The sequence below is a fragment of the Corvus moneduloides genome, chromosome 1 (genome assembly GCF_009650955.1).
Source record: "Corvus moneduloides isolate bCorMon1 chromosome 1, bCorMon1.pri, whole genome shotgun sequence".
In the NCBI taxonomy this organism is placed as follows: Eukaryota; Metazoa; Chordata; class Aves; order Passeriformes; family Corvidae; genus Corvus; species Corvus moneduloides.
The window spans coordinates 89,938,456-89,965,650 of NC_045476.1; the positions used below are offsets into that span (position 1 = coordinate 89,938,456).

Below are 27,195 nucleotides of genomic sequence, written 5' to 3' on the forward strand. Positions count from 1 at the left end.
AAAGTAATCTAATATCAGTCATATCAGGGTTTTGTTATCCTTGGTGGCTTGCAAGATATTTACATTATGAAGAGAAATAGATGATGAAGAGAAGTGTTGTTTAATTCTGAAAATCTACAAAAATTACAGGAATCTATTAACTAAAAGAACTGTTTGCCTGACAATAATAACAACCAAACATAAAGAGCACTGTCCTAATTTACAGTATTGCACCTCTTTTCATTTATTTCTGCAGAAAAAGACAACTTTTCTTCATTTGTGTTTTGTTTTGTTTCTTGTTGCTTTCTCTTGTATTCCGTTGCATAGGGACATAGGGACGCTTGGCCGGTGTGCCTTAATTAGACAATTAAAGCAGAGCTGTGTGAGCACCACGGAGTACCATGAGCTACAGGAGTTCCTGTTCCCTCTTCCCCTCAGAGTGTAGTGGAGGATCACAGGGAAAGGACAGTTGCCATCTCTTAGATATGAAGTTCTGATACTTCATGGCAATATTTTGGGATTTTACCAATTATGGATTTTTATTATAGTACTTTTAGTTTAGTTTCGTTGTGACATTTTAGCTGGGAAGATCTGAATCAATTCATATATCACTAAACTTGCTAATAACAATAATGAGTTTCAGATATACAAAAATCCCTGAAAGACTATTTAAGTTATTTATGCATCCCCTAAAGCCAGTTGTTCTTTATTGGTTTTATTTTTTTTTTCTTCATTATTGTTTTTATTTCCTCCTATTATTTTTTTCTTTGAAGTCATACTTGGCCACAAGGAAACAGGAATGTATTTAAAAGAATAAAATTTATCCTGCAATAGCTTCCTAGATCAGGAGGAAAAAAAATTACTCCAGTAAATGGAGGCTGAAGCCCATCTCATAACATGAACTGATCTCTCAAGGCTGATTCTATAGCTAGCAGGAAGAGGGATGAACTGCACTTGGAAGCAACTGTTGCTTTTCTAACTTAAAACTCTCAGTTACAGACTTAAACCCGAGTGGACCTTTAGATTTTGTTATTGTTCTTTTCAAGAACCATTTGTTTGCCTTGTGTTTCTGCATTGCACTATGTTGACTGTTTCATCCAGCATTGCTTCTATGAGTAAAAGGTATCACAGAAATAATACTTTGCCTTTGTAAACTGTGATGTGAAAATTGCTCTTTCCCCACACTGAAACATGCAGCAGTATCCCACAGGATTGGGAAAAAGCAGCAGACTAAGTGATGTGGAATGGGATGATCCCCCAGGTGTCTGGAAGGGAGCAGTAGGCTGCCCAGCATGCAGGCAGTTTATAAAGGAGCCTGCAATTCCATCTGCCTTCTCATGAAAGCAGGTGAGGTCAGTGTGTGCCCACACTTCCTTGTAAAACCTGAAGTGCATAGCAGGGTATCCAGTTTACCTAATTATCTCTTGGAAGTTCTCCAGCAGTGTGGATGTTTTGTTGTGTCCTCAGGAGATCCCATTTCTGTACGCTGTTTCTTCCTGGTACGTCCCTCTTCTCTATGGTGTGTGTTCTTTTCATTACAGTGAAGAAATATTTATTAACCTCAACTACAGCCAGTAGGCAAAAAGTTGTTTGGTTTACTATAAAGGAAACAGCATTGCTTGATAGCACACTGCTAGCTGAAGAGACCCTTCTTCCTAAAGGGATCAACCTCAGCAATTGTCAGAAAATGTAGAGACTCTTTAAGTCTTTCATTGTGGAGCTACTTTAATGACGTTCTTTTGTCCAACAGCTCTACAAAATTATTATGTAAAGAAACTGTGGTGACTGGAACTTTCCTTTCTGCTGTGTATTTTTCTTCCTATAAGAGGCAGAAATAACATTAAGGGCTCCATGACAAAAAGAAAAAAAAGAAAAAAAACCTAGATGGTGCTAGGTTGCTAAGCAACTTAAAGAAAGATGAAAGAAACCACAGAGCTCTACTTAGGTCTTGTAAAAACTCAAGCAGTAAATACCCACTCCTTTGATCTTATTTAACCATGATGATGCCTCATTATCCTCTATTGCTGAAAAGAAAAAGTGCTAGGGACAAGTAAAAGAGGTAGTTACAATAGTCCTTGAAAGGTTAGAGATTTAGGAAGGCAGCCTGTCAGTAAATAGTTGCTAAAAAAAAAGTTATAATTGCACTGTCTAGCTCAACTAGGATCAAATCTAACATTGTCTATTATATTTGTCCTTCCCCACCTTCCCCAGACCCACTTCTCCCTTTACATCTGAAGTACATAGTACAGCCATGATCACTGCAGTTGTGGAACACGGTGACGTTCCTGGGTGTCACATCGGTCTCTGTGTTCTCGGCCACCTGTTGATAGATGGCAGTTTCAAATGCACGTGCATTTGTAATTCTCACTCTGGTCCATTGAAAAATAAGTAGAAAAGTGTTGGGGGTCACTGTCTCCATTACCGTGAACAATGCACCTGTAATATTTGCAGACAATTCATGTTTTGTGTGGTCAATCTCAGGCAGAATCAGTTCATTTTTGTGGAGTCTACATGCTGCAGCAGACATGCCTCTGATTATTCATTTGAGCTAGTCAGAGATGACTTTAAAGAAAAAATAAAAAAAAAGAAAAAAGGGAGCATCTAGAAAGGTAAGGTCTTAATATCATATGAAATGAATAGCTTGGGTAACAGCTTCTGCTTTTATTTGATGTAATTTAAAAAGAAGGAAAAAAGAGGCAAGTTCTGAATAAAAGATACAGTGTCTTGAAATTGTTATAAAATTGCACAGAATATTTCACCTGCACTGAAGACAAATAACCTAGGGCTTTCTTAGATATGAGTTTGCATAATACTGCATTAATAGAGTTATCTCAGGCAAAAAGACATATTTGTTTTCCAGTGAAAAGTATGAATAAGAAAAATATGAGTATGAGAGCAAGTCAGATACTCTACCGAGATGTAGTATTTATTTATGACAGGTGGTATAAAACTCTCTTATACATCTCTATAGCTGGATGATTTGGTGTATGATGTAACTATCATTGAATTCCTTAATAATGGAAGTAATTTATTTAAATTGCATACTAGATCACAGAAATCCTGTCTGTTGAATTAGGCTTCAGAGTCCAGACAAATTACTTGCGAGAGTTTTCACAACTACAGTTCTTAGCAAGGAAGTGCCAAGTCCATGCTCTCTTGATGTTTAGGGTGGTGTTGCAAACAAACAGTACAGGGAATAAAATGCAGTATATTCAACAACTTCAGTTACAGGATTAGTAGATAATCTTAGGTATGGAATAGTGAATTATCTGTTTGATTAACAGTTGAGAACCTGAGGATATACTGTATCTGAAATTACATTAAAAAATGCATGTATAGCTTTTAATATCAAAATTCTCCTATCTCATTTTCTCACTGTTGAAGACTTTGCATAGAAATCATTCTGCTCAGCTCACCAAGTGCATTTGTGATATGAAATCCTGTAAAGCCAAAATGAGTATTTTTTAAATGTTCTACATCTTCGTCTAAGAGAGAATTTAAATGCAAATACCACATAGATATTTTCATTGTAAGTTAATTTTCTTAAGATTTGTAAACTCTTTTTTTTTTTTATGGTAAGAGATAATGATGGAATAGCATTTCAGTAAACCAGTAGAAACTACCCCTTGAAAGGCTGTTTCATTAATTGAACAGAAAAGATCAAAAAGACATAGTAAATAATTTACTTCCTTAAGAATTTAAGTGATAACACTTTAAATAGAGGTTTGAAAAGAAATTCATTTTTTGTAGGATACGAAAATTTTGAAAGTTTAGGTTTTTGTCTCTTCTTTAAAAAAAAAAAAAAGAAAGAAAGATAAATGAAGAAAATACTGAGATTCTTTGCAGAAGGAATACTTCCCTGGGAGAAGTACATCTGACTTTGTCATGTGGCTACAAAAACGAAGCCCTTGGCAGATGGGCTGCAATGTGGCTGTAAATATCAGAAATACATCCTGGAGCAGTAGCTTTAAGAACAGAGGCTCAAAGGAGCCAGGCTGGTGCAGGCAATGAGGTGAACTTTCATTTAAATCTTTTCTAGTGTCCATGTGTCATAAACCATCTGACAAATGGGTCTCCCATGAAATCCAGCCTACATTTCAGAAGAATGTTGTGAAAACTCTGACTGGAGAACAGTTTGACGTACTTGAATTAGTAAATACAAAAGGGGGTGTGGAGGGGAAGGTAAATAATAATATTTAGGGGAGAAGGTAAGTAATAATATTTCTTTTCAAAAATTGTCTTAGAAACTTAAAGTGGCAACTCCTTTTTTCAATGTGTGTTGCTTTTTTAAACTTCTGCCATTGTTCTGCTGCTGATGTCTATGTGGAGGGCTGTATTAAGACTGTAACATTATATTGTCACATCAAATCCTACAACTGTTTTAGATCATTTGAAAAGGGTTGTAGGGTTAAGGCAATCCACCTGGATTGTGAAACAAATTCTGGATTCCTCCATCCTTCTGTTGCTATTATTGGGCCAAGTTTTATTTACATCAATAAAAAAACTACTCTGAGCTTACAATAGTTCTGCTAAACTGCTAAGCTTACAATATTTCTACTAAGCTTTGGTATTTTGTTTCCTCAAAACTGAGAAAAGGAAAGGAAAAGAAAAATAAAAATATTTTCATCCTAAAGATATTATGATGCCCTAAAAATGTCTTATATGGATGAGTAATTTTGTTAGGCTTTCCAGCATACCAGGGGCTCTTAAAATTAAATTGCATCGTGATAAGATTAAATTTGTGGCAACTATGTTCAGTGGCAGCCAAAAATATCCAATAATTACAGTAGGCCATGAAGTAGATCCACAGAATATGAGAAAAATGAGTTGGATTGTGTCATGTCTCACATCAGCTTGGAAAAATGCAGTATTCTTTGTCTTTTCAGTGGATGGAGGCTGGTCTTGTTGGTCATCGTGGTCAAAGTGCTCAGCAACTTGTGGAGGAGGGCATTACATGAGAACCCGCTCCTGCACAAACCCATCCCCGGCGTATGGAGGAGACATCTGCCTTGGCCTGCACACTGAAGAAGCTCTCTGCAACACACAGCCATGTCCAGGTACGGCCAATCAGCCCATCCATCTTTGTTCTTTATGTGCCACTGAATAAGGCATTCCCACTTAGGCAATATGATGTCCTTGATCTATTATTTAGAAGCAAATAATTTCTCTCCCTTATTAAGTGCACAATCAGCTCTTACATGCTACAATGCTGTGGTAAATCAAGTACTAGCAGAATATGTTCTATAGGACACAAACTCCTTCGTCCCTCTTTAAAAATTAAAATCCGAAGTTACCATGTCTGGATCTGGATTAAGTAAAGTTGTGTGAAGTGGACCATGCAAACAGTTTATGAGACTTTTAATAAAAATGTCACAAAGTGCTTTTGTTATAACACCAAATGTTCACAGCAAGAAAATTTCTGAGGTTAATAAGCAATGCATGTTCTCTCTAGGTCCTTCAAGTAGATAATATTTGCCCTGTTTTGATATAAAACACAAAGAAAACCCTTGTAGGCTTTGTAAAATTCCTTCTTCAACTTTGGATGTTAAGGAACAAAGACTCGATCTTTTTAAATGACTGTGGTGTGTTTAGTAGATTAAATGTCTCAGCACCCCTGCTGGTTGTATGACATTATGGGTCATGCCTATTTCTGCCACTTTGACTCTGTCTTTTGACTCATATTAAAGGAAAATATATTTTTTTAAATGACTTTGAGTGACAAATTAAAACCACATAAACTTTCATTTATTGCTTATTAGTGGATTACAGGCAACAGCAAAAAGAAGGAAGAAGTTCTGATGCCACGCTGTATTACTTGCTTCACTTAGAGCTCCTAGACTTCAGAGCAAATGTTTTCTGCTCATATGATGAGGCTGTGCATGCAAGGGCAAAAGCCCCATGAGATGAAATGGATCATATTACCTGTTATGATTTTTTCCCTTTCTAGGCACTACATATCTTCCAGCAGAATAAATGTACCTACTTTGTCAAAATTAAAGCAGATGCAACATTCTGTCTTGGGTTTAAAGAAAAAAAAAGCCAAGCATCGAAATCCGTTGAGGATTTGATTTTTTGAGACAAATAGTGTACATTTGTGTGTAGAAGTTGCATAGCTGCATTGAAATCCTTAAGGCATCTTTAAAAGGTCAGAGCTGGGGTGTTCATTGTGCTAGTATTGTAGCTATTTCTGTTGTTGTGCATTTATTTTCTACCACCATTTTCCTATAAATGACAGTTTGCAAACATTCATAAATAATGTCTTCATCTTATTTTGACCTGCCTGTGACCCAAATTTTGGAGCAGATACAGGATGGAGTAGGAGGTTGGTTTCATTCATCTTGGTTCAAGAAAGTGGAAACCCTTATAAAACAATAACATTTCAGAAGCTTAAAGTGTATTTCTCACATTCTGTAATATTTTATTAATATTTCAATCTCACTGAAAATTTGCCATAGGTTTTTGAAACAGCACATCATCCACTAGCTGTGAGACTGGCCCTTGCCTCATGTTTACGGTATATATTTCAAAACCACTCTTTACTGCTCTTATTTCACATGGGTATGGGTCAAAAATAACCACAGTGCCACATAGATCAAGTTTGGACAGACGCCTGATCGCCTGCAGAGCCAGTTTCTTGTGGTAAGGACCAGGTGAAGAGTGGTTCTTCCTTGTGCAGATCTGAAAGTACCATTGCTGACATTCACTGCTTGAGTGACATGCTCAATATAAGAAGAGAATAGTAATGACACTTGGAATCTAAGAACAACCAACCAACACAGAAATACATATGCAAAAATGGAAATGATTTATAACATTTCTTAAGTTGTGAAAAGAGTGAAGATTTTTTTGGCATTTGAAATACTGCTTTTTTTTCCCCCCAAACAAAACTAGCAGAAAATTGATAGTAAAGATTTGTTGAGGATATAGAGATTTAATGGCAAATCCATCTGAAAGTATTCAAGTATGCACTTAAGTAACAGGCTTATGTCTGCAAAACACATCAGTTGTTCCTCATCTTTCATTTTAAAAGCTCTGTCATTGAGTTTGTAGTTTTTCTTTTAATTTATCCAAATGCAATCACAGCAATATGAAAGGAAGCATTGCAGTATTGATCAGCAGTGGCTGATTATCAGTAAGCGTAACCAGTTGCAGTGGTGTCTGTAATATGTTGCATAAAACAGTATTTTATACCTAAAGTATTTACTGCTTCTGTAAGAGGTGAAAATGCATTCTATCCTTGGATTGGTAACTCACATGTACAAATAATGGACAAAGCAGCTGAGCATTTAGGAATGGTGGTGTAATTCTGCATAAAAGAAATTTATAGTGTTACATTGATTAAGCTGATCTTTCTGCAGTGCTGCCTTCACCAAGGTGTCTCTTAGGAACTGCTTTATCTTTACCTGTCTTCAAAGACCAGCCAAGACTGTACGAAGAAGACATGACATGTCATGAGTTAGAGGTGAAAAACAGTTCCAGGTTAAACACCACTCCAGTCCACCCTCTCTTTTACATTCTCATGACTTTTGCACAGAACTGAGGAGCAAGCTGAGAGGAGCCTGCCTGAGGTGCAAGAGAGCCTCAGATACTTTAAAGATACAGAAATCAAAGGAATTGGGCAAGATAGCCGAGTCAGTAGAAGAGCATGCAAAAGCTATGGGTTCAGCTTCCCAGTGAAGGCAGAGGTAGTGGCTCCACAAAGGGCAGATCTGACAATTTGAAATCATACATCTGTTATCCTGGCTGCTTTACTTCTTCGCAGCTCTCTGAGCTCCCAACAACCTCCTCAAACCACAGGTTTGGTGTGAGGATCCACCACTGCAGGGGTGACCCTCTGTTTCATGCTTGCACTGATGTCCCTCCTTTCCTCCTCTGTGATTCTGTGTGCCAGATGAAGCTGATCAGCTCGGCACCAGACCCACGGACTACCTGTTCTGTAGTGTCTGGGTGCACCACAGGACTCACGTAATTTCCATGTGGCTCCCCTAAGGGGCATGATAAAACAGTAACCTTGCCAAGTCACCTGATTGGGACTTAGCATGACCTGTGTGTACTCTGACATTCCTATTTTATCATGGGATGTAGCTTCTTCAACAAAGAATCTGGCAGGTCAAAAGCATTGGATGAGATGGGGCTGCAGAGTTCACCAGCCAACAAGATGCATTTAGGATGCCCACAAGTATTTTGGCACCTGCTGTGTATATCCCAATTATACCAGGACTGGACAAGAGCCTTGGCTCTGGCTTAAGCATGCTCTCTGCCACCAGTGAGAACTGGGCCAAGATTTGTAATGAGCAACATTCCTTTAAACCTGAATGAGCAGGGCTTTATTGTTACTAAATATTTAGAGTAAAGATCCATATACTTATTTTACTTAGACCCAGCAGCTGACACTGGAGGTGATAACAGCAACTCCTGGATGTGCCACACTAAGTAAGCAGGAAGAAGCCTGTCCATTTGCTTGACTCCCACCTCAGGTCTCCTACCTCCTGAATTAGGATTGAACTACATTTTGGCATCCGCCTGTGTGCTTCTAGTACTCACTCTGCAAATGAGGCCCTCCCAGAACCTCTCCTAGGAAACAGAAAAGCCAAAGGACAGAGCTGAGTATTTCTGCCACTCACAATAACAAGATCCCACAAGCTGATTGTATCGAGGTATTTGTCCTGTTGCTCAAAGAAGACCTCATCCGGACAGTTGCTAATTGTTCATAAAGATTGATATCCTGGTTCTTACCTGACCTGCTAAGTAAATCTGTGTATTTAACAACATCTATTGCTTGGCATTTTTCAAGATTGCAGTCTCAAATATTCCTGCTGGAGTCTGTTAAATTTTAGATGGCTGAGAGTTTTAATTTCTTTCCTGTGTGAACAAGGGCAAAGTAATGAGTAAATGTGAACCTTGTATGCTGGAATTATACAATGTATCGGAAGGAGCCCCAAAGAGTGTAAAACTTCCTTAACTTTCCACCTGACTGACAGCATAGAAAAGCTTCACTACTGTAGTGGTTTGGTCCAAAATACTCATTACTGTTTATCTGCTGTGAGATAAGAATTAGGAGAAATGCAAAACAGGCACCAAACTTGAAAGAATATAAAGAAGTTTATTAACAGACCTAAAAGAAGAAAAAAAAAAAAAAATACCACCTTCAGAACTCTCCTCCTCCCCCCACCTTCCTCCCTTCTCCCACTGACAATGTGAAAAGACAGCCCTTAAGATGTTCAGTCTGTTTACCACTTCCATAATAACCTTGTTCAGTCCATTTAGAAAGAGAAGTCTCTTCTTGCTCATGCTATGAAAACATTATCACAACGAGACAGCTGCCCACTTCCAAATATTGTTCAGTCCATTTAGGAAGAGGAGTCTCTCTGCCTGCGTGTGAGTCCTTTCCCCCGACTTGCAGCTTTTCTTGCAACTGCTTTTGAGGGTCCACTCTTGAAGTTTTTTGGGGTACAATTTTAAGGTTGAGCCGTTCAGAAACAAAAACAGAGGCCCTTCTCCTTCCCTGGGAGCAAAGGGTCTTCATCATCTTCATCTTTAGGACTATCTCTGGGAGCATCTCTAGGAACTGAGGTTTTCTCCTTTCCCATTTGGAGCAAAAGTCCTCATCTGGTTCATCTCTACGGACTGAGGTTTTCTCCTTTCCCGTTTGGAGCAAAAGTCCTCATCTGGTTCATCTCTCCCTGTCCAAACTTCTCATGAAATTACAGCTGCGTCAGCATCTGCCTATCTCAACGCAGGTGCTTTTGCTCACGAGTTGAACACTCCACCCCCCATATCTTCATGAAATTACAACGGGATACTCTGATATATCATAGCTTCACAACAGAATTTCAGCTTTAAGCATCTCCTCTCTCTCTTCCCTCAGGTTTTCAGCTCTTCACAGCAGTAAAAGGGTTAATCTCACCTCGGCCTTGCAGCTTTGCAGCTGGAATGTTGAATTTTTCTTATCGCAGTGGAGAGGGGGGAGAGCCGAGCCGCTCCGGCTGCCCACGGCAAGGCAGTGGGGGGGGTTCCACGGCTGGAACAGGTCCATGGCTTCAGGATGGCCGTGGCCCGGCCCGGCCTGGCCCAAGCAGGGCCTGGCTGGGCCCGCTGGCCCCCACACGGGGCCCGCAGCCACCTGTCCCAGCGCCGGAAACGAGAGAGAGCTTGGAGGGGGAGTTTGCCTATTCTTAAATGTGGATCACAGAGGTGATCACAACTTTAAGTGGCTAAGAGAATTGTCCATATTCAACCTGGCCAGCTGATAGGTTCTATCAGTTCCCAGAGGAAACTGTAACACCTCTTAGCAAGGACGTCCCTTCCGGGACGATGCTTGCTAACCTATGACAACTACAAATGGTAAAAAAGCTGTGTTACAAATTGTAATGTTCTTTAATCTAACTTGACTCAAAATTAGAAAATACAGTTTTTCATCTGAAGCAAAAAGAAATTTGTAAATTTGCTTCATATTGGCATAAAATCACTTAAAATGTTGAAGTAGAAACAAGTTTGGTTTGGCATAGTACAACTATTTATTCCATATCAAAACCATAAAATCTATCTCTGTGGAAAAGCTGGCAGAAGAAAGGAAGTTTACCTGAGCTCTGTCTTTACTATATTTGCCAAAATCAGAAGACTCCTATGAAGGCAAGGCTTCACCTTGAGTTGTAGGAATGCTGAGTGCGGGAAACTCACGGCACCTCATGGGAATGAGATCAGTTCATTTCATTTAAGGAAAGCATCTGAGGTCACACAGGCATGAAATAAAAAAATCTTAATCAAAGCTACATGAGGAGAGGAAAAAATACAGAAAATAAATAGAAGGTGACAAACTGAATGGGGAAGAGAAGATGAGAATCTACAGCCAAGAGATGGACCTGAAATAGCAAAAGAAAACTTTAAAAAATCTTCAAGATGCTACTATTTTTGTGGTTAAATACACATCCTGTTTCAGATTGGAATATATACTCTTATGTTGCTACATCTCAGGTACATAAAAAAATACAGTGGCCTTGTCCACCCTAATGACCTAGACTGGAATTAATTCTACAGCTATCATGCTTTCAGTCGCCCCCCACAGAATCCCCCGGCTTCTAACTTCTACACACAAAGGCCATGGCAGAAGCCAAAACCATGATATGTCTGCAGCAAATCACACTCCCCACTTCAGAGACTTCTGCCAAAGCCAAAATGCCTTTGTTTTATCAGAAAGAAGGAGCTGCCCTCTTCTAGGTGGTGGTAGCTGTGGAGGAGGCCTTTTGTCCTAACTCAGAAATATGAGATTTTCTGTCTCACTCAGTGTACTTGAACTCCTTAATCTCAGTGCCTGCATGTGTCCCTCTCTGCCTGTTGCAGACAGCTGGTCCGAGTGGTCCCAGTGGTCTGACTGTGACTCGTCTGGCTTCCAGACCCGCACTCGTCAGTGCATCATTTTGTTTCCTGTGGGCAGCCAGTGCACGGGCAACACCACAGAGAGCCGAGCCTGTGCTGTGGACTCCAACCTTATACCAGGTGAGATCAGCCACCTCCTTGAAGGATTAGTGAAATCTCTCAAGATTTCAGGACCGAGGCATAGCACTATTTGAGACTGCACTGTGCAGATCCATGAGCTGGTGCAGAACTTGCCTGTAGTCAGCACAAGGATGTTGGTCTGCTGTGTAGAGACAATTCACTGCCCGGGACTTTGGTTAGTCACTGTCACAGCATTCTGCAGGTCTCTCACATCTTACTTGGTAGCAGGGGATGAGTACACGCAGCAAGTAGAAATAGTTTGCTTTTTATTTTAAGTGTTTTTGAGACTAGGATTATTAGAGAAACATTGCTATAGGTTTTCTGGTTTGCATGTACAAAATGGGTTCTGTGGTTGTTAATCTGGAAATCATTTCAGAGACTCCCTTACATTATTAGCTGCTCAGAAAGGTAATTACTATTGGCTTTGCCTACAGTCCTTATCTCCCCCATGACTGCTAAGTACCTGATGGATAATCACGTTATGCATTATTCTATAGTATTTGTCAAAACTCATGACTGTACTTTTGTTTTTAAATCACAGCAGTCATTTAAATCCACACAACAGTATGAGTGGTCACAATGCACTGCTGTTAACAGTCAACTTTCTCCCTATGTACATTAAAAAAAGCTAGGGGTCTTTTCACAGACAGAAGAATTTACATTTTAATTTATCATTTGAAATGTAGCTGCATTTACTCAGTGCAGAAACCTTTTCTTTGAGTGACTATGCAATAAACTTTAGTGCAGTGTAACGAAGACATCAACAAAGTTAAACGCTGTTTTTATGGATGGTGCATAATGCTCAAACTCCCACACTATTTTCCCTTTTCTAAGGCTTTTGAAGCTCTATTAATATTCACATTCTGTGAATCTGCAGCTTAATCCAGTATAAGCTCTACATCTTGTTTTGGAAAGTAGGCATTTTCAGAATCTGAAGCAAGCCACCATGTCTCTTGCCCTTCTGGTTTGTTTGCTGCTCCTCCTCACATTACCAGTAACAGACCAGATAAGGTCATGCCCATTACTCTCACCTTAGGGAATCTATCTTGCTTTCTTTGGTTCACTCAGCTCGCTTTTATTTGCCCAGGTCCTTTAACTCCTTTCCTCTCTAGTTCTTCTGCAGAAGTAGCAACCTTCCTCTGTTGTAAGAACTGGGTACATAGTACTAGCCGGTTTCTGTATCTTTTCCCTCGCTTCATTTGTTGCTTAGAAAGGAAATTTGTTGCGAAGAACTTAAAATCCTGCTTTTTTGAAATCCAGGTATACTGTGTCAGCTACCCCACTTGTATACACATGATTCTTGATCCTTTCAGAGGGGTTCAAGAGACTGATTTGTAAGGCAGAACTTCCCTTCATAGAAACCATGGTCTGGAAGTAAGGAGTGGAAAAACTTGATTGCCAACAGATTTTATTCTGTATTTTCAAAGTAAAAATGTTAAGGATACAAGCTAGAATTGTATTTTATTAGTTTATGACTGAGACCTATAAAATTGGCAGTCCTCTTTTTTGAAGATGCATAAATTCCTACTTTTCACATTAGTGCTAGATGTGACTTGTAGAAGTAATGAGCCCATTTGAGTGCAAGGTTAATTAAACTGTAGTTAATTTTACTTCAGTAAATCAACTCCTTCTCCACAAGCCTAAACTCCACAAAGAATGTTTTCATGTGCATTTCATCCTTTTTATTCCAGAGATGTTTTGAGTCAAGAATTAGAAATAAGTTGCTGCTTTTGCTTGGGAAAATAAGGAACCTGAAGATGTCATGGGTCCTTTCTATTAATTCAACCACACAGTAAAAATATCTTTTACCTTTAATTTGAAGTGGATGTAATAGGATGGATTTTTAAATCCTTACTGTGTTAATCTAACTAGAAGTTCTCGGTAATATTTTTTCTCCTTGGCCTGAGTGGTTTATTTATTTTTTCTAGAAATATCTGTGGCACGATCCAGCAGCATAGAAGAGAAACGATGTGGCGGTAAGCTTTTCAGCTCAAGATGTCTATTAAATGCTGAAATATTGATTCCCCATTTTTTGCTTTTGTTTCACCTTTTGCACTCCCTTAGCATTATTCTGCTGTCTAAATGCTGCATTCTCATTATTTACACTTGTACAGAAAAATGTAGTTACTACAGGATTTCTCATTAAATATCCATCTGTCATTGGTGACCTTTGAGAGTAGAAGACACAGTACTGGATGTTTGTATTTTCTTCTTTTTCAGTGCGGCAGTCACCCTTGTACTCAAAAACAAATATCTGTAATAATGTGGTTATCAGTAGGTCAAAATTTGTGAAGTTGCTCCACCTTTTTCAGGATAATAAGTCCACAAACCTCTTTTGGACTCCAAATAAACAGCAGAAAACCAGCCTGCTAACCTATTTAATAGCTGAGACTCTGTCTGGGACTCATTTTCAGCTTCATTGCCAGAGACAAAACTAAAAAGTAAATAAAAGGTTCCATTCTGAAGAGTCATGGTACTAGCAAAACCAATCTTGAAAGGAAAACCTTTTAAAGCCACTAAACAAGAAGAAGAAGAAAAGAAAAAGGAAAATGAACTTTTTTTTGTTTCTGTGTTGAGCTATCACGCTTAGTCTGTGTCGTCATGGTAATAGCTCTGGCCAGTTCTAGTATTCTTCCATGCACAGATAAGCTTCATTTTTAACCTAATAAAGGACAGTGAAAACACAGAGGTTGTGCAAGGGTACTTGTGCATATGGTAGCTTGTTATTTGAGCCAGGATAATGTAATTTGATTTTTTTGCTAATTAGCAGTAGTACTTTGACAACATTCTTCCAAGTTCTACAGTACTGGGAAACTCTCATAAAGATGTAGAAGGATATTTCAGTGATAGATTGATATACTGATACAGTCAACTGGGCCACCTAAATACTAGTTCATGTTTCTAAGTACTCAGTAGGCATGTAAAGGTCCTACCTGAGGTTTTAAAAAAAAATAGCACCATGTGCCAGCCCATTTTTCTGTATTACAGTGAAAAAGATCTGACAGATGGTTTTAAGACTAGCACCAGTATATCAGCTTAAAATGTGTCATTAAGGCCACAACAAACAAATTTTCAGTCATGTTAAGATGAAATTTCCAACATGAGCTTCGCAGTGATACTTCTTTCCTAATCAAAAAGCACACCTCCAGTTCGATATAACTATGGAAAGCAATATAATTTGTTTATTTTCAGCTGCTAATCCTACTGGTGCCATATCTGACCTGGTATCTGTGTTCAGCAACATCAGAGGATGATAGTGCTTTAGATTCCCTTCTACAGTTTCATGCAGCAATGGGCTTCCTCTCAGTTTTAGTCCTTGCGTAGGTGGAGAGGGTTTCCCATGGTCTGATCCCATCAGACCTTTGATAAGCAGAGCAGATAGGAGACTTCTGGGCTCTGAGTTGTTGACTTTGCACTCTCTGGCTGCTGTGCTTAAAAGTATGTTGAGAGTCAAGGAGTCCATCTCTCACCACTTCCAGTTTTCCCCTAAAATGCTACCATTTCTTCCTTACTCCCCCTTATATAAAGAAAAAATTCTAAGAGCTGGAGAGGGGAACTGGCCAAGATACAGAAAGAATGGTAACCAGCAAGAATCAAAGCAGGGATGGAAAAATAGGTGCTGCTGCTTCTGGGACATGCATCCTATAAAAGGGATATGGAAAACATTTATGAGAATCACAAATGTGCTTCAACGATATCAGGATTTTGTCAGTTCTGCCACAAGTCACTATGTGTAAGAGAAAGAACTGTGATAGCAGCAGAGGAGGTGATACTTCAGTTCACTGAAAGAAAAAAGCTGTGTATGTACACTATATACATAATTTTTATATAACAAGGCTTTGTTAGACAGTCTGAAGAAAAAAATGTTGAACTATTCAAACATACGGAATGCAATTAATTTTTCTTTTATTTGTGTTCTGAACTTGTTTAAGCATCTTTCAAAGATCTCAATACTTACAGAGATGTATGGGTATCTAAGATTCTTACAATCTTCAGGGAAGCAAAATGAATTTACTACTGTAGGGATAAACCATTGCAATTGAGAGTTTTCAGGGAAACACATGAAAATTCCCTTATCCTTATTTGAATCAAACACTTGTCTACATTTTTCCCCGAGCTGAAGCTTTTACTGCTACTGCCTTAAAATTAAGATTGTCTTCTTTTCTCCTCTCTGCAGAGTTCAACATGTTCCACATGATCGCAGTGGGATTAAGTAGCTCAATCCTTGGTTGCCTTCTCACCCTGCTTGTTTACACTTACTGCCAGCGGTACCAGCAGCAGTCCCACGACGCGACTGTCATCCACCCGGTGTCGCCCGCTCCGCTCAACACCAGCATCACCAACCACATCAACAAACTGGACAAATATGACTCTGTAGAAGCCATCAAGGTGAGCAGAGGGCTGGGAGCTCCTCAATGCACCTAGACAACATTTCTGCTATATCAAAAGAATTCTCCTTGCCGCTTTTCCGCAGTGGCATTTGAGATCAACTTACGCTGATTGTTAATGACAAAAGTAGATTTCACTTGAGGTATTGTAATTGCAGATCCTTTTGCTTGTCAATCCCTTTTAGGCGGGAAGTTGGATTTTGCATGTGTGTATAATTTATACAGCAGGCTTTCCTGGAAAAAGCAAATCACTCAAGATCTTTTGTGGGACTTTTTTCCTAATTGTGTTCCCTGGTGGCTTGTTCAAGAAGTAAATAGGGCCATTAGCAATCACCATGGCATCTACTGAAGAAAATCCTTTGGCTCTGATGACCCAATATCAAGGTCACTCTTCATTTTCCTGCACTATATCTCTATAGAGGAGATGTATCTGCTGAATATATTCTGGGTCAGACTTTCAGCTAGTGTTTATACCCAACCTATTCTGTGAAAAAGCAGGACAGAGGTACTGAGAGTCTATAATGATATCCATACTATTTCATCATTTTTCCCAAAGTGCTGTTTTCTTTTTGTGACCTTTTAAAATAACTCTGCTTTTCAGATCCACTGAATTAAGAAAGGATGTGCATTCTGGAAATACCTAGTTCAGTATGTCCAGATTACACAGTTTGTTCATGCAGCTGCAAAGCTTTTTTGCAAATGAGGATTTTTCTTAAATCCTACCTGGATAATCCAGTTCTTAATTTATGCATTTTTCTTTGTAATTAAAGACATTTTAATGAAATTCATTATAAACAGCAAGAAAAGTCTGGATCTTCTAGTTGGCAGTGCAATATGAACTTAATTTAAAGCTTTTTCAAATTCCACTAATCATCTCTCTAGATAGCTACAGAAACAAAAAAAAACCCCAATCCTTTGAAAATTCATATTCTAAATACCCATATTACTTTTTTAAAAAACAGGATTTATGCTCTTAAGGCCTTCAGACATTTCTGCCACTTGAAAATCAGGGAATTAATGCAGTAAAGAGGAAATAATTCTTATTCAGTAAAAAGATAGTATGTGACTCATTGTAATAGGAAGAACTGCGTATATATGATTAAAAATATTCATAGAATCATAAAATTAGTTTTGTAATATTGAGGGGGAAATGACTGGCTTTATTAAGTAGAATTTATTTCTGTAGGAATGTTATTACATAAGAAGATACTTCTTGCAAATGCAAGTTTCTGTAAATGCACAGGTATTTCTCAGTGCATTTTTGCCTGGCTTACAGATACTTGCCACGAAAACTGCCTTGGTGAAAGAGCACTTGGTGGTTACCTTTCCTGTGTCCTTTTCATTTTCTGATTTCTTTTTTTTTCTTTATCTTCCCAGGCATTTAACAAAAACAACCTGATTCTAGAGGAGAGAAACAAATACTTCAATCCACATCTTACTGCAAAGACTTATTCTAATACCTATTTTACAGATTTCAATAATTATGATGAGTACTAATGGGCTTGTGTATTTTCTGGCCTCCTGTAACTCCCCAGTCCCCAAGGCCTGTGCTACTCGAGTGCTCATGTGATTGAGGCTTCAGAGATGAAGTTCAGAGACATTTCAAGCACGATCCAAGCCATCAATGTCCCATTGCTGCCAAAAGCCCAAACCGCCTGTTTGTGACATGATGTTTTCTTTGCAGAATGCAAGGTTGGCCTTCAGTGTCAGGGGCAGCTGTAGCCCCTCGGTGTTGCTGGACTATTCGTGAGGATTGCATTGCTTTGCTCAGTTTCATAAATTTCCGCTTATATTTCTCTAACAAGTGACTAAGTAATGCCTGAGTTTTAAAAAGAAATAATAATGTTACCCCTTAAACCTGTGCCAGGAGTACAAATCTAATTTTTTTTTTAGGTGTTGTCTTTTATTTCCTTGGGGTGTAAAAAGGGATCTTTACTGTTAGTCCTCTGTGCAGTCTCCTGAAGCTCACACTGCCAAAAAAAGCTCACAAGGTGCTGGGGATGACAAGAAGAAATATGGTGGTTTAGTGATCCTCTGCAGCAGCTCTGGGCTCTGTAGTCTGATCTTCCTGGGCTGTAAATCACTCTGGCTGCAGTTCAGCTGCTCAGAGTACAGAGAAGTACTAAGGGATACAGTCTTGTAATTAACCTGGACACCTCCGGGGTCAGTGGCTCGCAGTTGCAAGCCGAGCCCAGTCACATAAAGCCTTCACCTTGTTCAGTTTAATTTTTGTGAGGGTGTGGAAGGGCATGTCCCACAGGGAGGCCAGGGGAGGAGGGCAGATGGGAGAGGCACGCTGGGAGGTTTTTCTCTGTGTCTGTAGTAAACCAGCCTTGCTGCAGCACGTGAGTTTGCTGTGGCATTCCACAGGCTTCCTCTCTCTGGTGCGTGTGCATGGAACACGCTTGTCTCTGATGGCTGTGGCACTCGCCACCAGCCTGGCCACAGAACAGTGCAGCTGCACCGCGTTTTGTGTGCCCTCTCTGGCTCTTGGGGGTATGTACGCATAATCATAGGTCTGCTTTTTTCTTTCCAGCTTTTACTTTATATGCACATGTCCGACAAACAAAGCTGGCTCAGAGAACATAGATATATTTGCAAAGGGCTGTCTCATCTTGCGGTGGTGTCTGACCTGCATTAGTCAGCTCCTAGAGGAACATTCTTTTGGTGTTTTAAATGATGATCTTGTTGGACTTCATTGATGTAAATATTTAAAGTACTGTTTGAGTTTTAAGTTATCAGTTTTAATTCCTTTTTTAGTGGTAGATGAGGAAAGACAAAGTTTTATACCATTTTTCTTTGTTCTGTCTGTCTTCACCCACATTCATGGCATTGTTATTTTTGTGTCTGAAATTTCAGATGTATACCTAAAAAGAAAGTTGCAGGGATTTGAGTCAGATTTTCCAGAGTATATAGTAGCAAGGAAGCATTTGCTACGCTCAGAAGCTTGTGAGAAGAAATTATAAGTGAATACTAAGGATTAAAGAACTGGGCTTTCATTTTCTTGCTAAAAGCAAAGACCATTGCACTAGAATACTAGGGAGGCATGCAGGGAGAAGCAGAGTGGAAATGTTTCCATTCTGTTTAGAGCCCTTGCTAATTAGGTTATGTTATGATAGGCAAATAGAGAAGAAACATGTATAGATTAAAATGATTCACAACTATGTATGAAAAAAATCAAAAAGTACCAAGAAACACTTATATAGCAATGGTAAACACTGTATCTACTGATAGCAGTGAGCTACATATTTGAATGGGGATAGATCTGAATGTAGCACTGTGTTTCCAATCTGTTCTGCAGAAAAATGAAAAAATTCAAAGTGGTCTTTAAAATTCTATGCAGTAAAATGAACACACATTTACTGTCTATGAAAGTAATTAAGCTCAGCCGCCTATTTTTTCCAGCTGAGTAGTTCTCCCTGTTACTAACTCAGTCAAATGAAAGCACCTCACCTTCACACCAGCTCATCTCCAGAAAGCATAATAATGCTGGGTCTCTATAATTTGTGATTTTTTACTGTACATTAGATTTGGTTTTCCAGGAATAAATTAGCTGATTGCCCTGGGTAAGAGAAAATTTTCTTTGCAAGAGATAGAGGGGAGAAAAGCTCTCCAAATCATAAACAGTATGGTATTTGAATTACTGTGTTCATGCCAAAAGATAGATGTTATATTTAAGTAAGGTAAAATAAAACCTATATTGTTGCTACTGCCAAGAAAAAGCAGCACATGTACATACACACATATGAGCAACGTTCCTTTCTGCCCCTGTACTAAGAGCACATTAGTCCAACTTCTGGATTTTATATTTAGACTATTAGTTTTAAGACCAATATATTTAAAATATTTGAACTATGTATTTTTATTTTAACCTTTTTTAATTAAAATTACTGACATTATCTTTTTTTCCTAAGTCTTCAGTAGTTTGAGGCACACCTATTTTCCGTTCTTTTCATGGATAAACACATACGTTAGGTACATGTTATATGGGTGATAATAATACCCTAGGTTAAGTCTGCATGATCATAGCTAGAAGTGCATTTAGCAGATGCTCAGTCTGCTCACACTTCCCTCTCCCAAGGGAGTATTTCAGGTGTTCCAGATCTTTGAGCAGCTCCCATGCCAACGTGTCAGGAAAGTGTTTCTTTTAATTATTTTTATTTGTCATTTAGTTTCCTAGATTTAATTGTTCTATATCACAGGCAGAAATATATTCAAAACTCTCTCTGAAGCAGGAGGATAAACATGGAAATTTCACAGCACTTAAATGACAAAAACTTGATGGCAAGAGCTCCTTGTCAAGCTAGATTGTGAGACAACAGATTTTAAAGCCTAGATATTTGTGTCTTAGGTAATTTAGAGGACCCCAGATGCGCTGCCTGTATCAGTATTTTCATCTTCTGAATTCTATGTAGCTGCCCAGGTAGCTTAGTACAGCTTTTCCTAGTACATGGAGCAAAGCAAAGTGCAATCTCTATTAATTTTCAACTTACTTTTCTAAAATAGGCTGCGTACGTTTTGGTGAAAAGCAGATTTCATAGAATTGTTTAGGTTGGAAGACGTCAAAGATTGAGTCCAACCATTAACCTAGCACTGCCAAGTCCCCTATTAAATGATGTCCATTTCTTCATGAAAGCTCTTATTTTTCTTTCTGTCAAAAATATAACAAGTGGGCATTTCCTGCAAACCTTGTTTAAGCCAACAGAGCTCTCAAATTTTCTCAAGGATAAAATTTGGTTATGAAAGCATTGTTCTGTTCTTTGAAAGGGAAAATCAAATCAAGTCCCTTGCTCATCAAATGCCGTGCTTAAATATAGTTCATCCTTTCTCTTGGATAAAGTGATCTATCCTGGATAAATAATTATATTACCTCCGATGGCATTAATTAATATTACTAACTGTGTTTACACTGATGGCATAAATTTAAAAATGCTTTTCTATTTTGAATGCAAACAGTTTGGCAGATAAATGAAAATTCCCTAAGTAAAGCTGTTTCCGTGTAGCCCTGCTGCATGGAGGGAGGAGGAAGCAAGATTGCCAGTCACATCCTGCATGGTATATACACTCATTGGCCAACTCAAAGTACAACTAGGGTTGAGTGCACATTTTGTGCTTATTTTTTTATGTCTGAATCATAGCATATATTCCTCAGTTGTTTAAAAAATGGACTCCTGTGCTTGCAGATATATCTTGGACTTTGATTTGAGTCTGATTATCTTTATGACCTTTTTAAGTTACTCTATGTAGAAGCTTTTCCAGCCATTTGCAGTCACCTGATGTTGAAGCAGTGTGGTTTGGCTAAAACTAATCAAGAGATTTTTGACTAGGATTAGGAATTTCATAAGAGAGTGGAAGAAAGAATGGGGCTTAAACGGCTTTGATTTCCAGGCTATTAAGCAGTACTGATTAAAGTCTCACATGGGTGTAGGATACTGTGCATTTAGTTAGCTCTACCAGAGCTCCACAACAGCCTCTGGGAAAACACCGTGCCAGCGTACAAGTCAAGAGCTACTGAAACACACATGTTAGTAAAGAAAGTTCTCAGAGCATCAGACCATATGGCTGTTCAAACCAGAAAAGAGATTAAGAGGTCCCAGATGCAAGTAAAATGTTAATAGGATTAAATGCTTCAATATTTTTTTCCTCATAATTATTGAATGAATATATTCACTTCTTTAAATGTGGGACCAGTTTTAATAAAATCAGCACAACATGAGCACATTCCTAATGTTGATTGTATGCATAATGGCTTTGCTGTATGAGATCAATTCTGTAAACAGTTTGGTCCAAGCTTATCGCGCTCTGCTTGAGGTGTCTGGCCAATTTTGATTGTAGCTGCCATCAGCATCCTCTATGTCTCGTCTAGGAAAGCATACTTAGATGGGCAGAGTTACATCCTGATGAGGGCTTGTGTCTCTCCACCAACACTGCAGTGAGCCTAGAGAGATATACTTCTAATTTTCAGTGTCATTTCCATGCCTAGGCTGGCATAAGATAGGCTCTTGAGTATAATTTTTAATCATCACGTAAGTAAAAATCAATGGTATAGATGTAACAAGTTACTTATTTTAGTGTGTTTACAGAATTGACCCCAAAATGTATTGCTTCTGCACAAATCCATGCACAGTACAAGATGACTTCAATAGTAAGAAAACAGATTCATTTAAAATTGTTCACAAGCGAATCTGCATCTTGATATCAGGGAATAATATGTGTTCATTGTGTGGGGTATTTGAATTCATTCCTTTCTTTGCTAAATAAATGAATGATAAAACAAGATACTGCTTGACTTCATTTAAAAGCCATTCTTCCAAATAAAGAAGGATTGTGGGATTTGTGGACATTTTCCCTTTTTTTCTGTCTGCTCTTCTCCACAAAAATGAATGCATGTGTGGCTGAAATAGCCTTTAACTAGACTGTTCTGTGTCACTAAATGAATGTTTTACATTGTGTTGCCATGCGACGACATTCTCTAACTGGGATGGTACAAAGAGGAAAATATGCAAACCTGGGAGGTTTGGCAACAACTTCAGCCCCAGAAGAAGCAAGGGTAGGCAGAAGTGAAAACAAAAATGTGGGAAACAAAAACGTAGAAGAATGTGACTGGAGATTTGGCTAACTTGTCAATAAAGTCACAGGAACACAGAGGCTTTTGGGGAACTGCCAAGGGTGAGGCTATCCGGACTGTAAGCTCCTGGATAATCAAGCCAGCTAGTAGCTCAAGAAAAGCAGTCTGATTGCAGCAGGTATTTGTGCAAAGTTGCAGTTTTTACTCAGAATCGGGTGAGAAATTAGCTGGTGACACTGTCAGCATCAGGTTAACCAGAAGGGGTGGAAATGCTCTCACAAGTGGGGAGTGCTACCATACAGGTGGCATTTCGACTATACCAAATATCCTTGTTGGCACGAAGGATAAGGCAAGAAGGTTAAGAGCAGATCTGTAGAGCTGGTGCTGAACTCATGGACTTTGGACTAGCTCCAGGCTAGTCCCACAGGCTGAACACCCACAATAAGTTAGAGGGTGTACCCCTTTAGTTTCCCTCATTTACTGAAGAAAAAAAAAGCACCATGCAGATGGCATGCTCTGAGACTACTTCATGGTGCAAGTTAAAGCACACTGAGAGGTGTACTGGGAACTGATAAACCTTTTGTTTTCTGGTGGCTTTTTGGATTCAGGTGGACACTTTCTCACATATTTTCCGCTTGCCTTTACTGCTTGTGGGAAATTGATCACAGCTTCTACCTTGCTGAGTATTTATCAATTTGAAGGAGAGATTTTGTGCCAGTAGTGAGGCCTGCTAAAAATTTTTACAGTAAGACTGACATCAAGGGCTATGGAAAACTGCTATAGTGATACTGAGTCTGTCTTACTGTAATTGGTCTTAAACTGAAGGTACCATAGCAATTCCTCAACTGAAATGATCATCTGAGATATGGTAATTTTCAGAAAAAGATTCAGTGTAACTTTCAGCATTCTCCTAATCCAATCCTAGAGGCTGAGAATGCAGAAGGAAGGTGTTATTTGCACTTGGTTTTGTTATTTTTTCTCCCAAGGTTTCATCCACAAACCTCATCCAACAGTAGATTTGGATTTCAAAATATCATGGAAGGTAATTAACAATAACAAAATAGTTTTGGTCACTGCAATATAAGAGAGACATTAAACTACTAGAGAGTCCAAAGGAGGGCAACAAAGATGGTGAAGGGCCTTGAGGGGAAGCTGAATGAGGGGTGGCTGAGGTCACTTGTTCTGTTCAGCCTGGAGGAGACTGAGGGGAGACCTCATTGCAGTTACAAGTTCCTTGTGAGGGGAGGAGAAGGGGCAGGCACTGATCTCTTCTGTGTGGTGACCAATGACAGGACCCGAGGGAATGGCCTGAAGCTGAGTCAGGGAAGGTTTAGGGTGGATATTAGGAAGAGGTTTTTCATCCAGAGGGTGGCTGGGCACTGGAACAGCTCCCCAGGGAAGCGGTCACAGCACCAATCCTGACAGAGTTCAAGAAGCATTTGGGCAATACTCTTGGGTACCTGGTGTGACTGTTGTGGTGTCCTCTGCAGGGCCAGAAGGTGGACTTTGATCATCCTTATGAATCCCTTCCAGCTCAGCTTATTCTGTGTTTCTGTGTGATTCTGTGATATGTTCCAGGATTTAGCAACCATATTTCCTAATCCACTAAGCCCATGGTTTTGAATGAATTCTCACTTTTGTTAACTACAGCAGTAGACATTGAATGAAAGTGAAAGAAATATAAAATTTCAAATAGATGGAACATTTAAAGTCCCAGCTTTTAAATAAAGCTTTGATGACAGGAAAGCTGCAGAAAAAATTGCTTTTATATCCTTGTGCTGAAAAGTGTTTTCTTTTGTCTCGGCCATATGAAATATCCTGTATAATGGAAAAATTGTTTATAATAGTGATGCATCAAAGATAAAATAATTGATATTGAGCTGGGAGATTTTTAGCAGTAGTAAACATTTTGGTTTGTTTTCAGGACAATGCCACTGTTTGTTGCGATAATGGGAGTAAATGATCCCTATACAAATCTTTATAGGGAATAATTTTTCCTTGCCATTAACTCCTTCAAAAATAGCTTTGTTAGCAAAACTTCTCATGAGAGCTGCTAAAGATACATTTAAGAAGAAACATTGGTGTGGTGGCTCGAGCATAGAAACACAGGTGCAGGGATCTAAGCCAGTTAAAACTGCAGCTTCGTTCCTCTGGTGCCAAGCTCTCTTTGGATGTACACCTATTCAGACAGCTTATCAAATTTGTCCCAGCTTGTCAAATTTATCAGCCTGTCCACTGGCTTATTTAGTGCTCCACATGCTTTACTGATCATCTGGGACATAAAGAAGCAGCTCAAATGATGGGTGATGGCTGCTTTTCCATCATACATCCCATCACATATTATCCTCTCCAGTGATGTTTTGGATATTTTAAATAATTTAATTTGATGAATTATCTTTTATCAAATTGGATTCTAGATTGGGGAGAGTGGGGAGTATATAATTTTTCTGGTCTTCATTACTCAGATTTATATTATTTGACCGCTTTTTTTTTTTCTTGACTTAGTGTCTTGTTTCAAACTTTGGTAATAAAGATTTTTCTGCCCCATTCAGGTATTTAATGTCAGCATAACCTGAGCATCATCTTTTTGTGCTCACCTAACACTTTGCTCCAAATCAGAACACTCAACATGTGTATTCAAATCTCAGTCACACATCTGTGGTCCTCTAAGCCATACTTTTTGTTTGCCTCGTTTTTGTGGTAGCGGAAGCAGCACTAACCTGGAAGTGAACACCAAGTTCTGCAGTGATAAATTTGGAGTCTGTTCAGAAGAAAAGAAAAATCAAGAAAAGAAAAATCTTTACCTTTTTATATTCCCTTTGAAGCTTTCTTCCTGATGTTATTCAGGTGCTGCAGTGTATGAGTATATTTCTCTCTGAGTGCTCTTCCAGTCAATGTTTACTGTAAACGCCATGTTTATGGGATTTCTTGATCCCATGAAATGCTAAATGTGTCTGGTACTAAAACAGAAATAAAACTTGCCATCAACCCATAAAACAGAGATGGGTAGAAATGTTTTCACATCTCATGATTTGGCCCCAAATATGGATTTCCTAGACATATTCATAACTTCTCAAGAACATCCCTTGTATGGGTGATTTTTTGAATCCTTGTCAAGTACTTGTCCATGGCCATAATAAGTCCACCTTTGCCTATGATTTCCCATGAAACCCGAGTTAGGATTTCTCCTAAGGTACAGATTAGTGTGGAAGATACTTTCTAGTCGTAAAAATGTTGCTGTTAACATACACCATGCCGCAGAAAGGCACAGGTTGAACAGGGAATTTTACTCTTCCCATCACTGGCGTTTATGTAAAAAATGAAAATAAGAGAAAGTTAGCAGCTTGGCTTGCTGGGAGTGGTTTTGGAATATGAATTCGTCATATAGATTACAGCAATTAATGTACCATAATAAGAGCCGTCATGTTAGGCTACACCAAAAGTGTCTTCAAGCCTCTTTCCTGGGAGTAAATGCAAGCATCCGTATTTGTACTTCAGGTTTTCCTTATTTTGATATAATCCTTTTAAAGGATAGCCTTTCCTTGCTATGGAATCAAATATTTCTTCATTTTTTATTTTTACTTTTTCTCACAGGAATTGGAACTGTCCAAGTCGTAATGGGATTACTTTCTGCATAGCAATCCTCCTCTCCACCGTAACTGAAAAGCCCACCCACCTGTTACCCTGTGCTACAGCACTAAGTTTGTGCCATCCTCCAACCCCCATTCCAGTACAAGTTTCCAGACACTTTTGCAGTTGCCTCCATCTGATCTGTTTCCAGTCAAAAGCTGGTTTCTGGTTATGAATTTTAAATCTGATACCCGTGTACTCTCTGGTCATCTGTGACTAGGTTGCTTCAGACTCCACCTGACAAGCCATCTCAGTTCCACAATAAAAATTTGATTACAGAAGGCTCATGTGTGTACTTAGGGACAGACAACATTACCAAAATGTTAGTAGTTTTTCAGATAAAGGTAAATATTTTTCTGAGAAAAAAACACAGTAGGTAAAGTGAGTACAACCCTCCATGTTAAAAATCATTTATGACAGGTAAATCTGTGAATCAGATGTCAAAATCTTACCCAGCCTTTATGATTAAAGTTCATAGGAGACCTTGATAAAACAAAACCAGAAAGCACCAAAACCCCTAAATCAATAAACACATAGAAATTTCAGGAAAGGAAAGTTCATCCACCACAACTCTTCAGCACACGCACTTAATCTAGAATTCAATATCTATTAAAAAATCTGCACTCCATTTTTAAATGCTCACAAACCCAAAATAAGTAAGGGAACAATCAAAAAGTGTCCTAATATTCAGAAGAGCTGCACTCCTATCCTGTTGCAAGAACTGTGTGATGGCATCAGCCAGTTATCAACCCGGAAAATTTTCAGATTATAACGTTTAAACATTAGGTGGCTGTTTTAGCCAACACCAGGAGTCTTCCTCAAAGCTTTCCTGGAAAAGCAGAAAGACTTGTGCTGCTGAGCAGGTCAGGATTTGATGTATTTCATCTGCACATTTTCTAACATCAATAACAGCTGTGATTCAAGGCTGTTGTTTTTTTTACATAACTCATGTGTGTGTTTCTGTGGATGAAGAGTCTCTGCTCAAAAACAGACTGCTGTACAACTGCCTTATGGCTTTTTACCTGCTGTTTGTAGCCTGGTTTTGAAAAGAACATGTATATTCTTGTGCTTCTGGGCTCACATACTCTCTCTCCTATGCACATGTGTACACAAGCACATACATACCCAGCATGA

The 27,195-nt window shown here is 38.9% G+C and overlaps 1 protein-coding gene across 6 annotated transcripts in view; it reads left to right on the forward strand.

Moving 5' to 3' along the window:
• Positions 1-22,196, forward strand: part of SEMA5A (semaphorin 5A) — a 318,391-nt gene extending 296,195 nt beyond the window's left edge. For all 6 annotated transcript variants that reach the window (XM_032118104.1, XM_032118127.1, XM_032118114.1 and 3 more), the window contains 5 exons: positions 4,866-5,036; positions 11,320-11,475; positions 13,404-13,451; positions 15,653-15,864; positions 17,241-22,196. In XM_032118104.1, coding sequence (XP_031973995.1) covers positions 4,866-5,036; positions 11,320-11,475; positions 13,404-13,451; positions 15,653-15,864; positions 17,241-17,360 — 707 coding nt within the window. In that variant the 3' untranslated portion in view covers positions 17,361-22,196. The remainder of the gene's footprint in view (positions 1-4,865; positions 5,037-11,319; positions 11,476-13,403; positions 13,452-15,652; positions 15,865-17,240) is intronic.
• Positions 22,197-27,195: the final 4,999 nt, after the last annotated feature.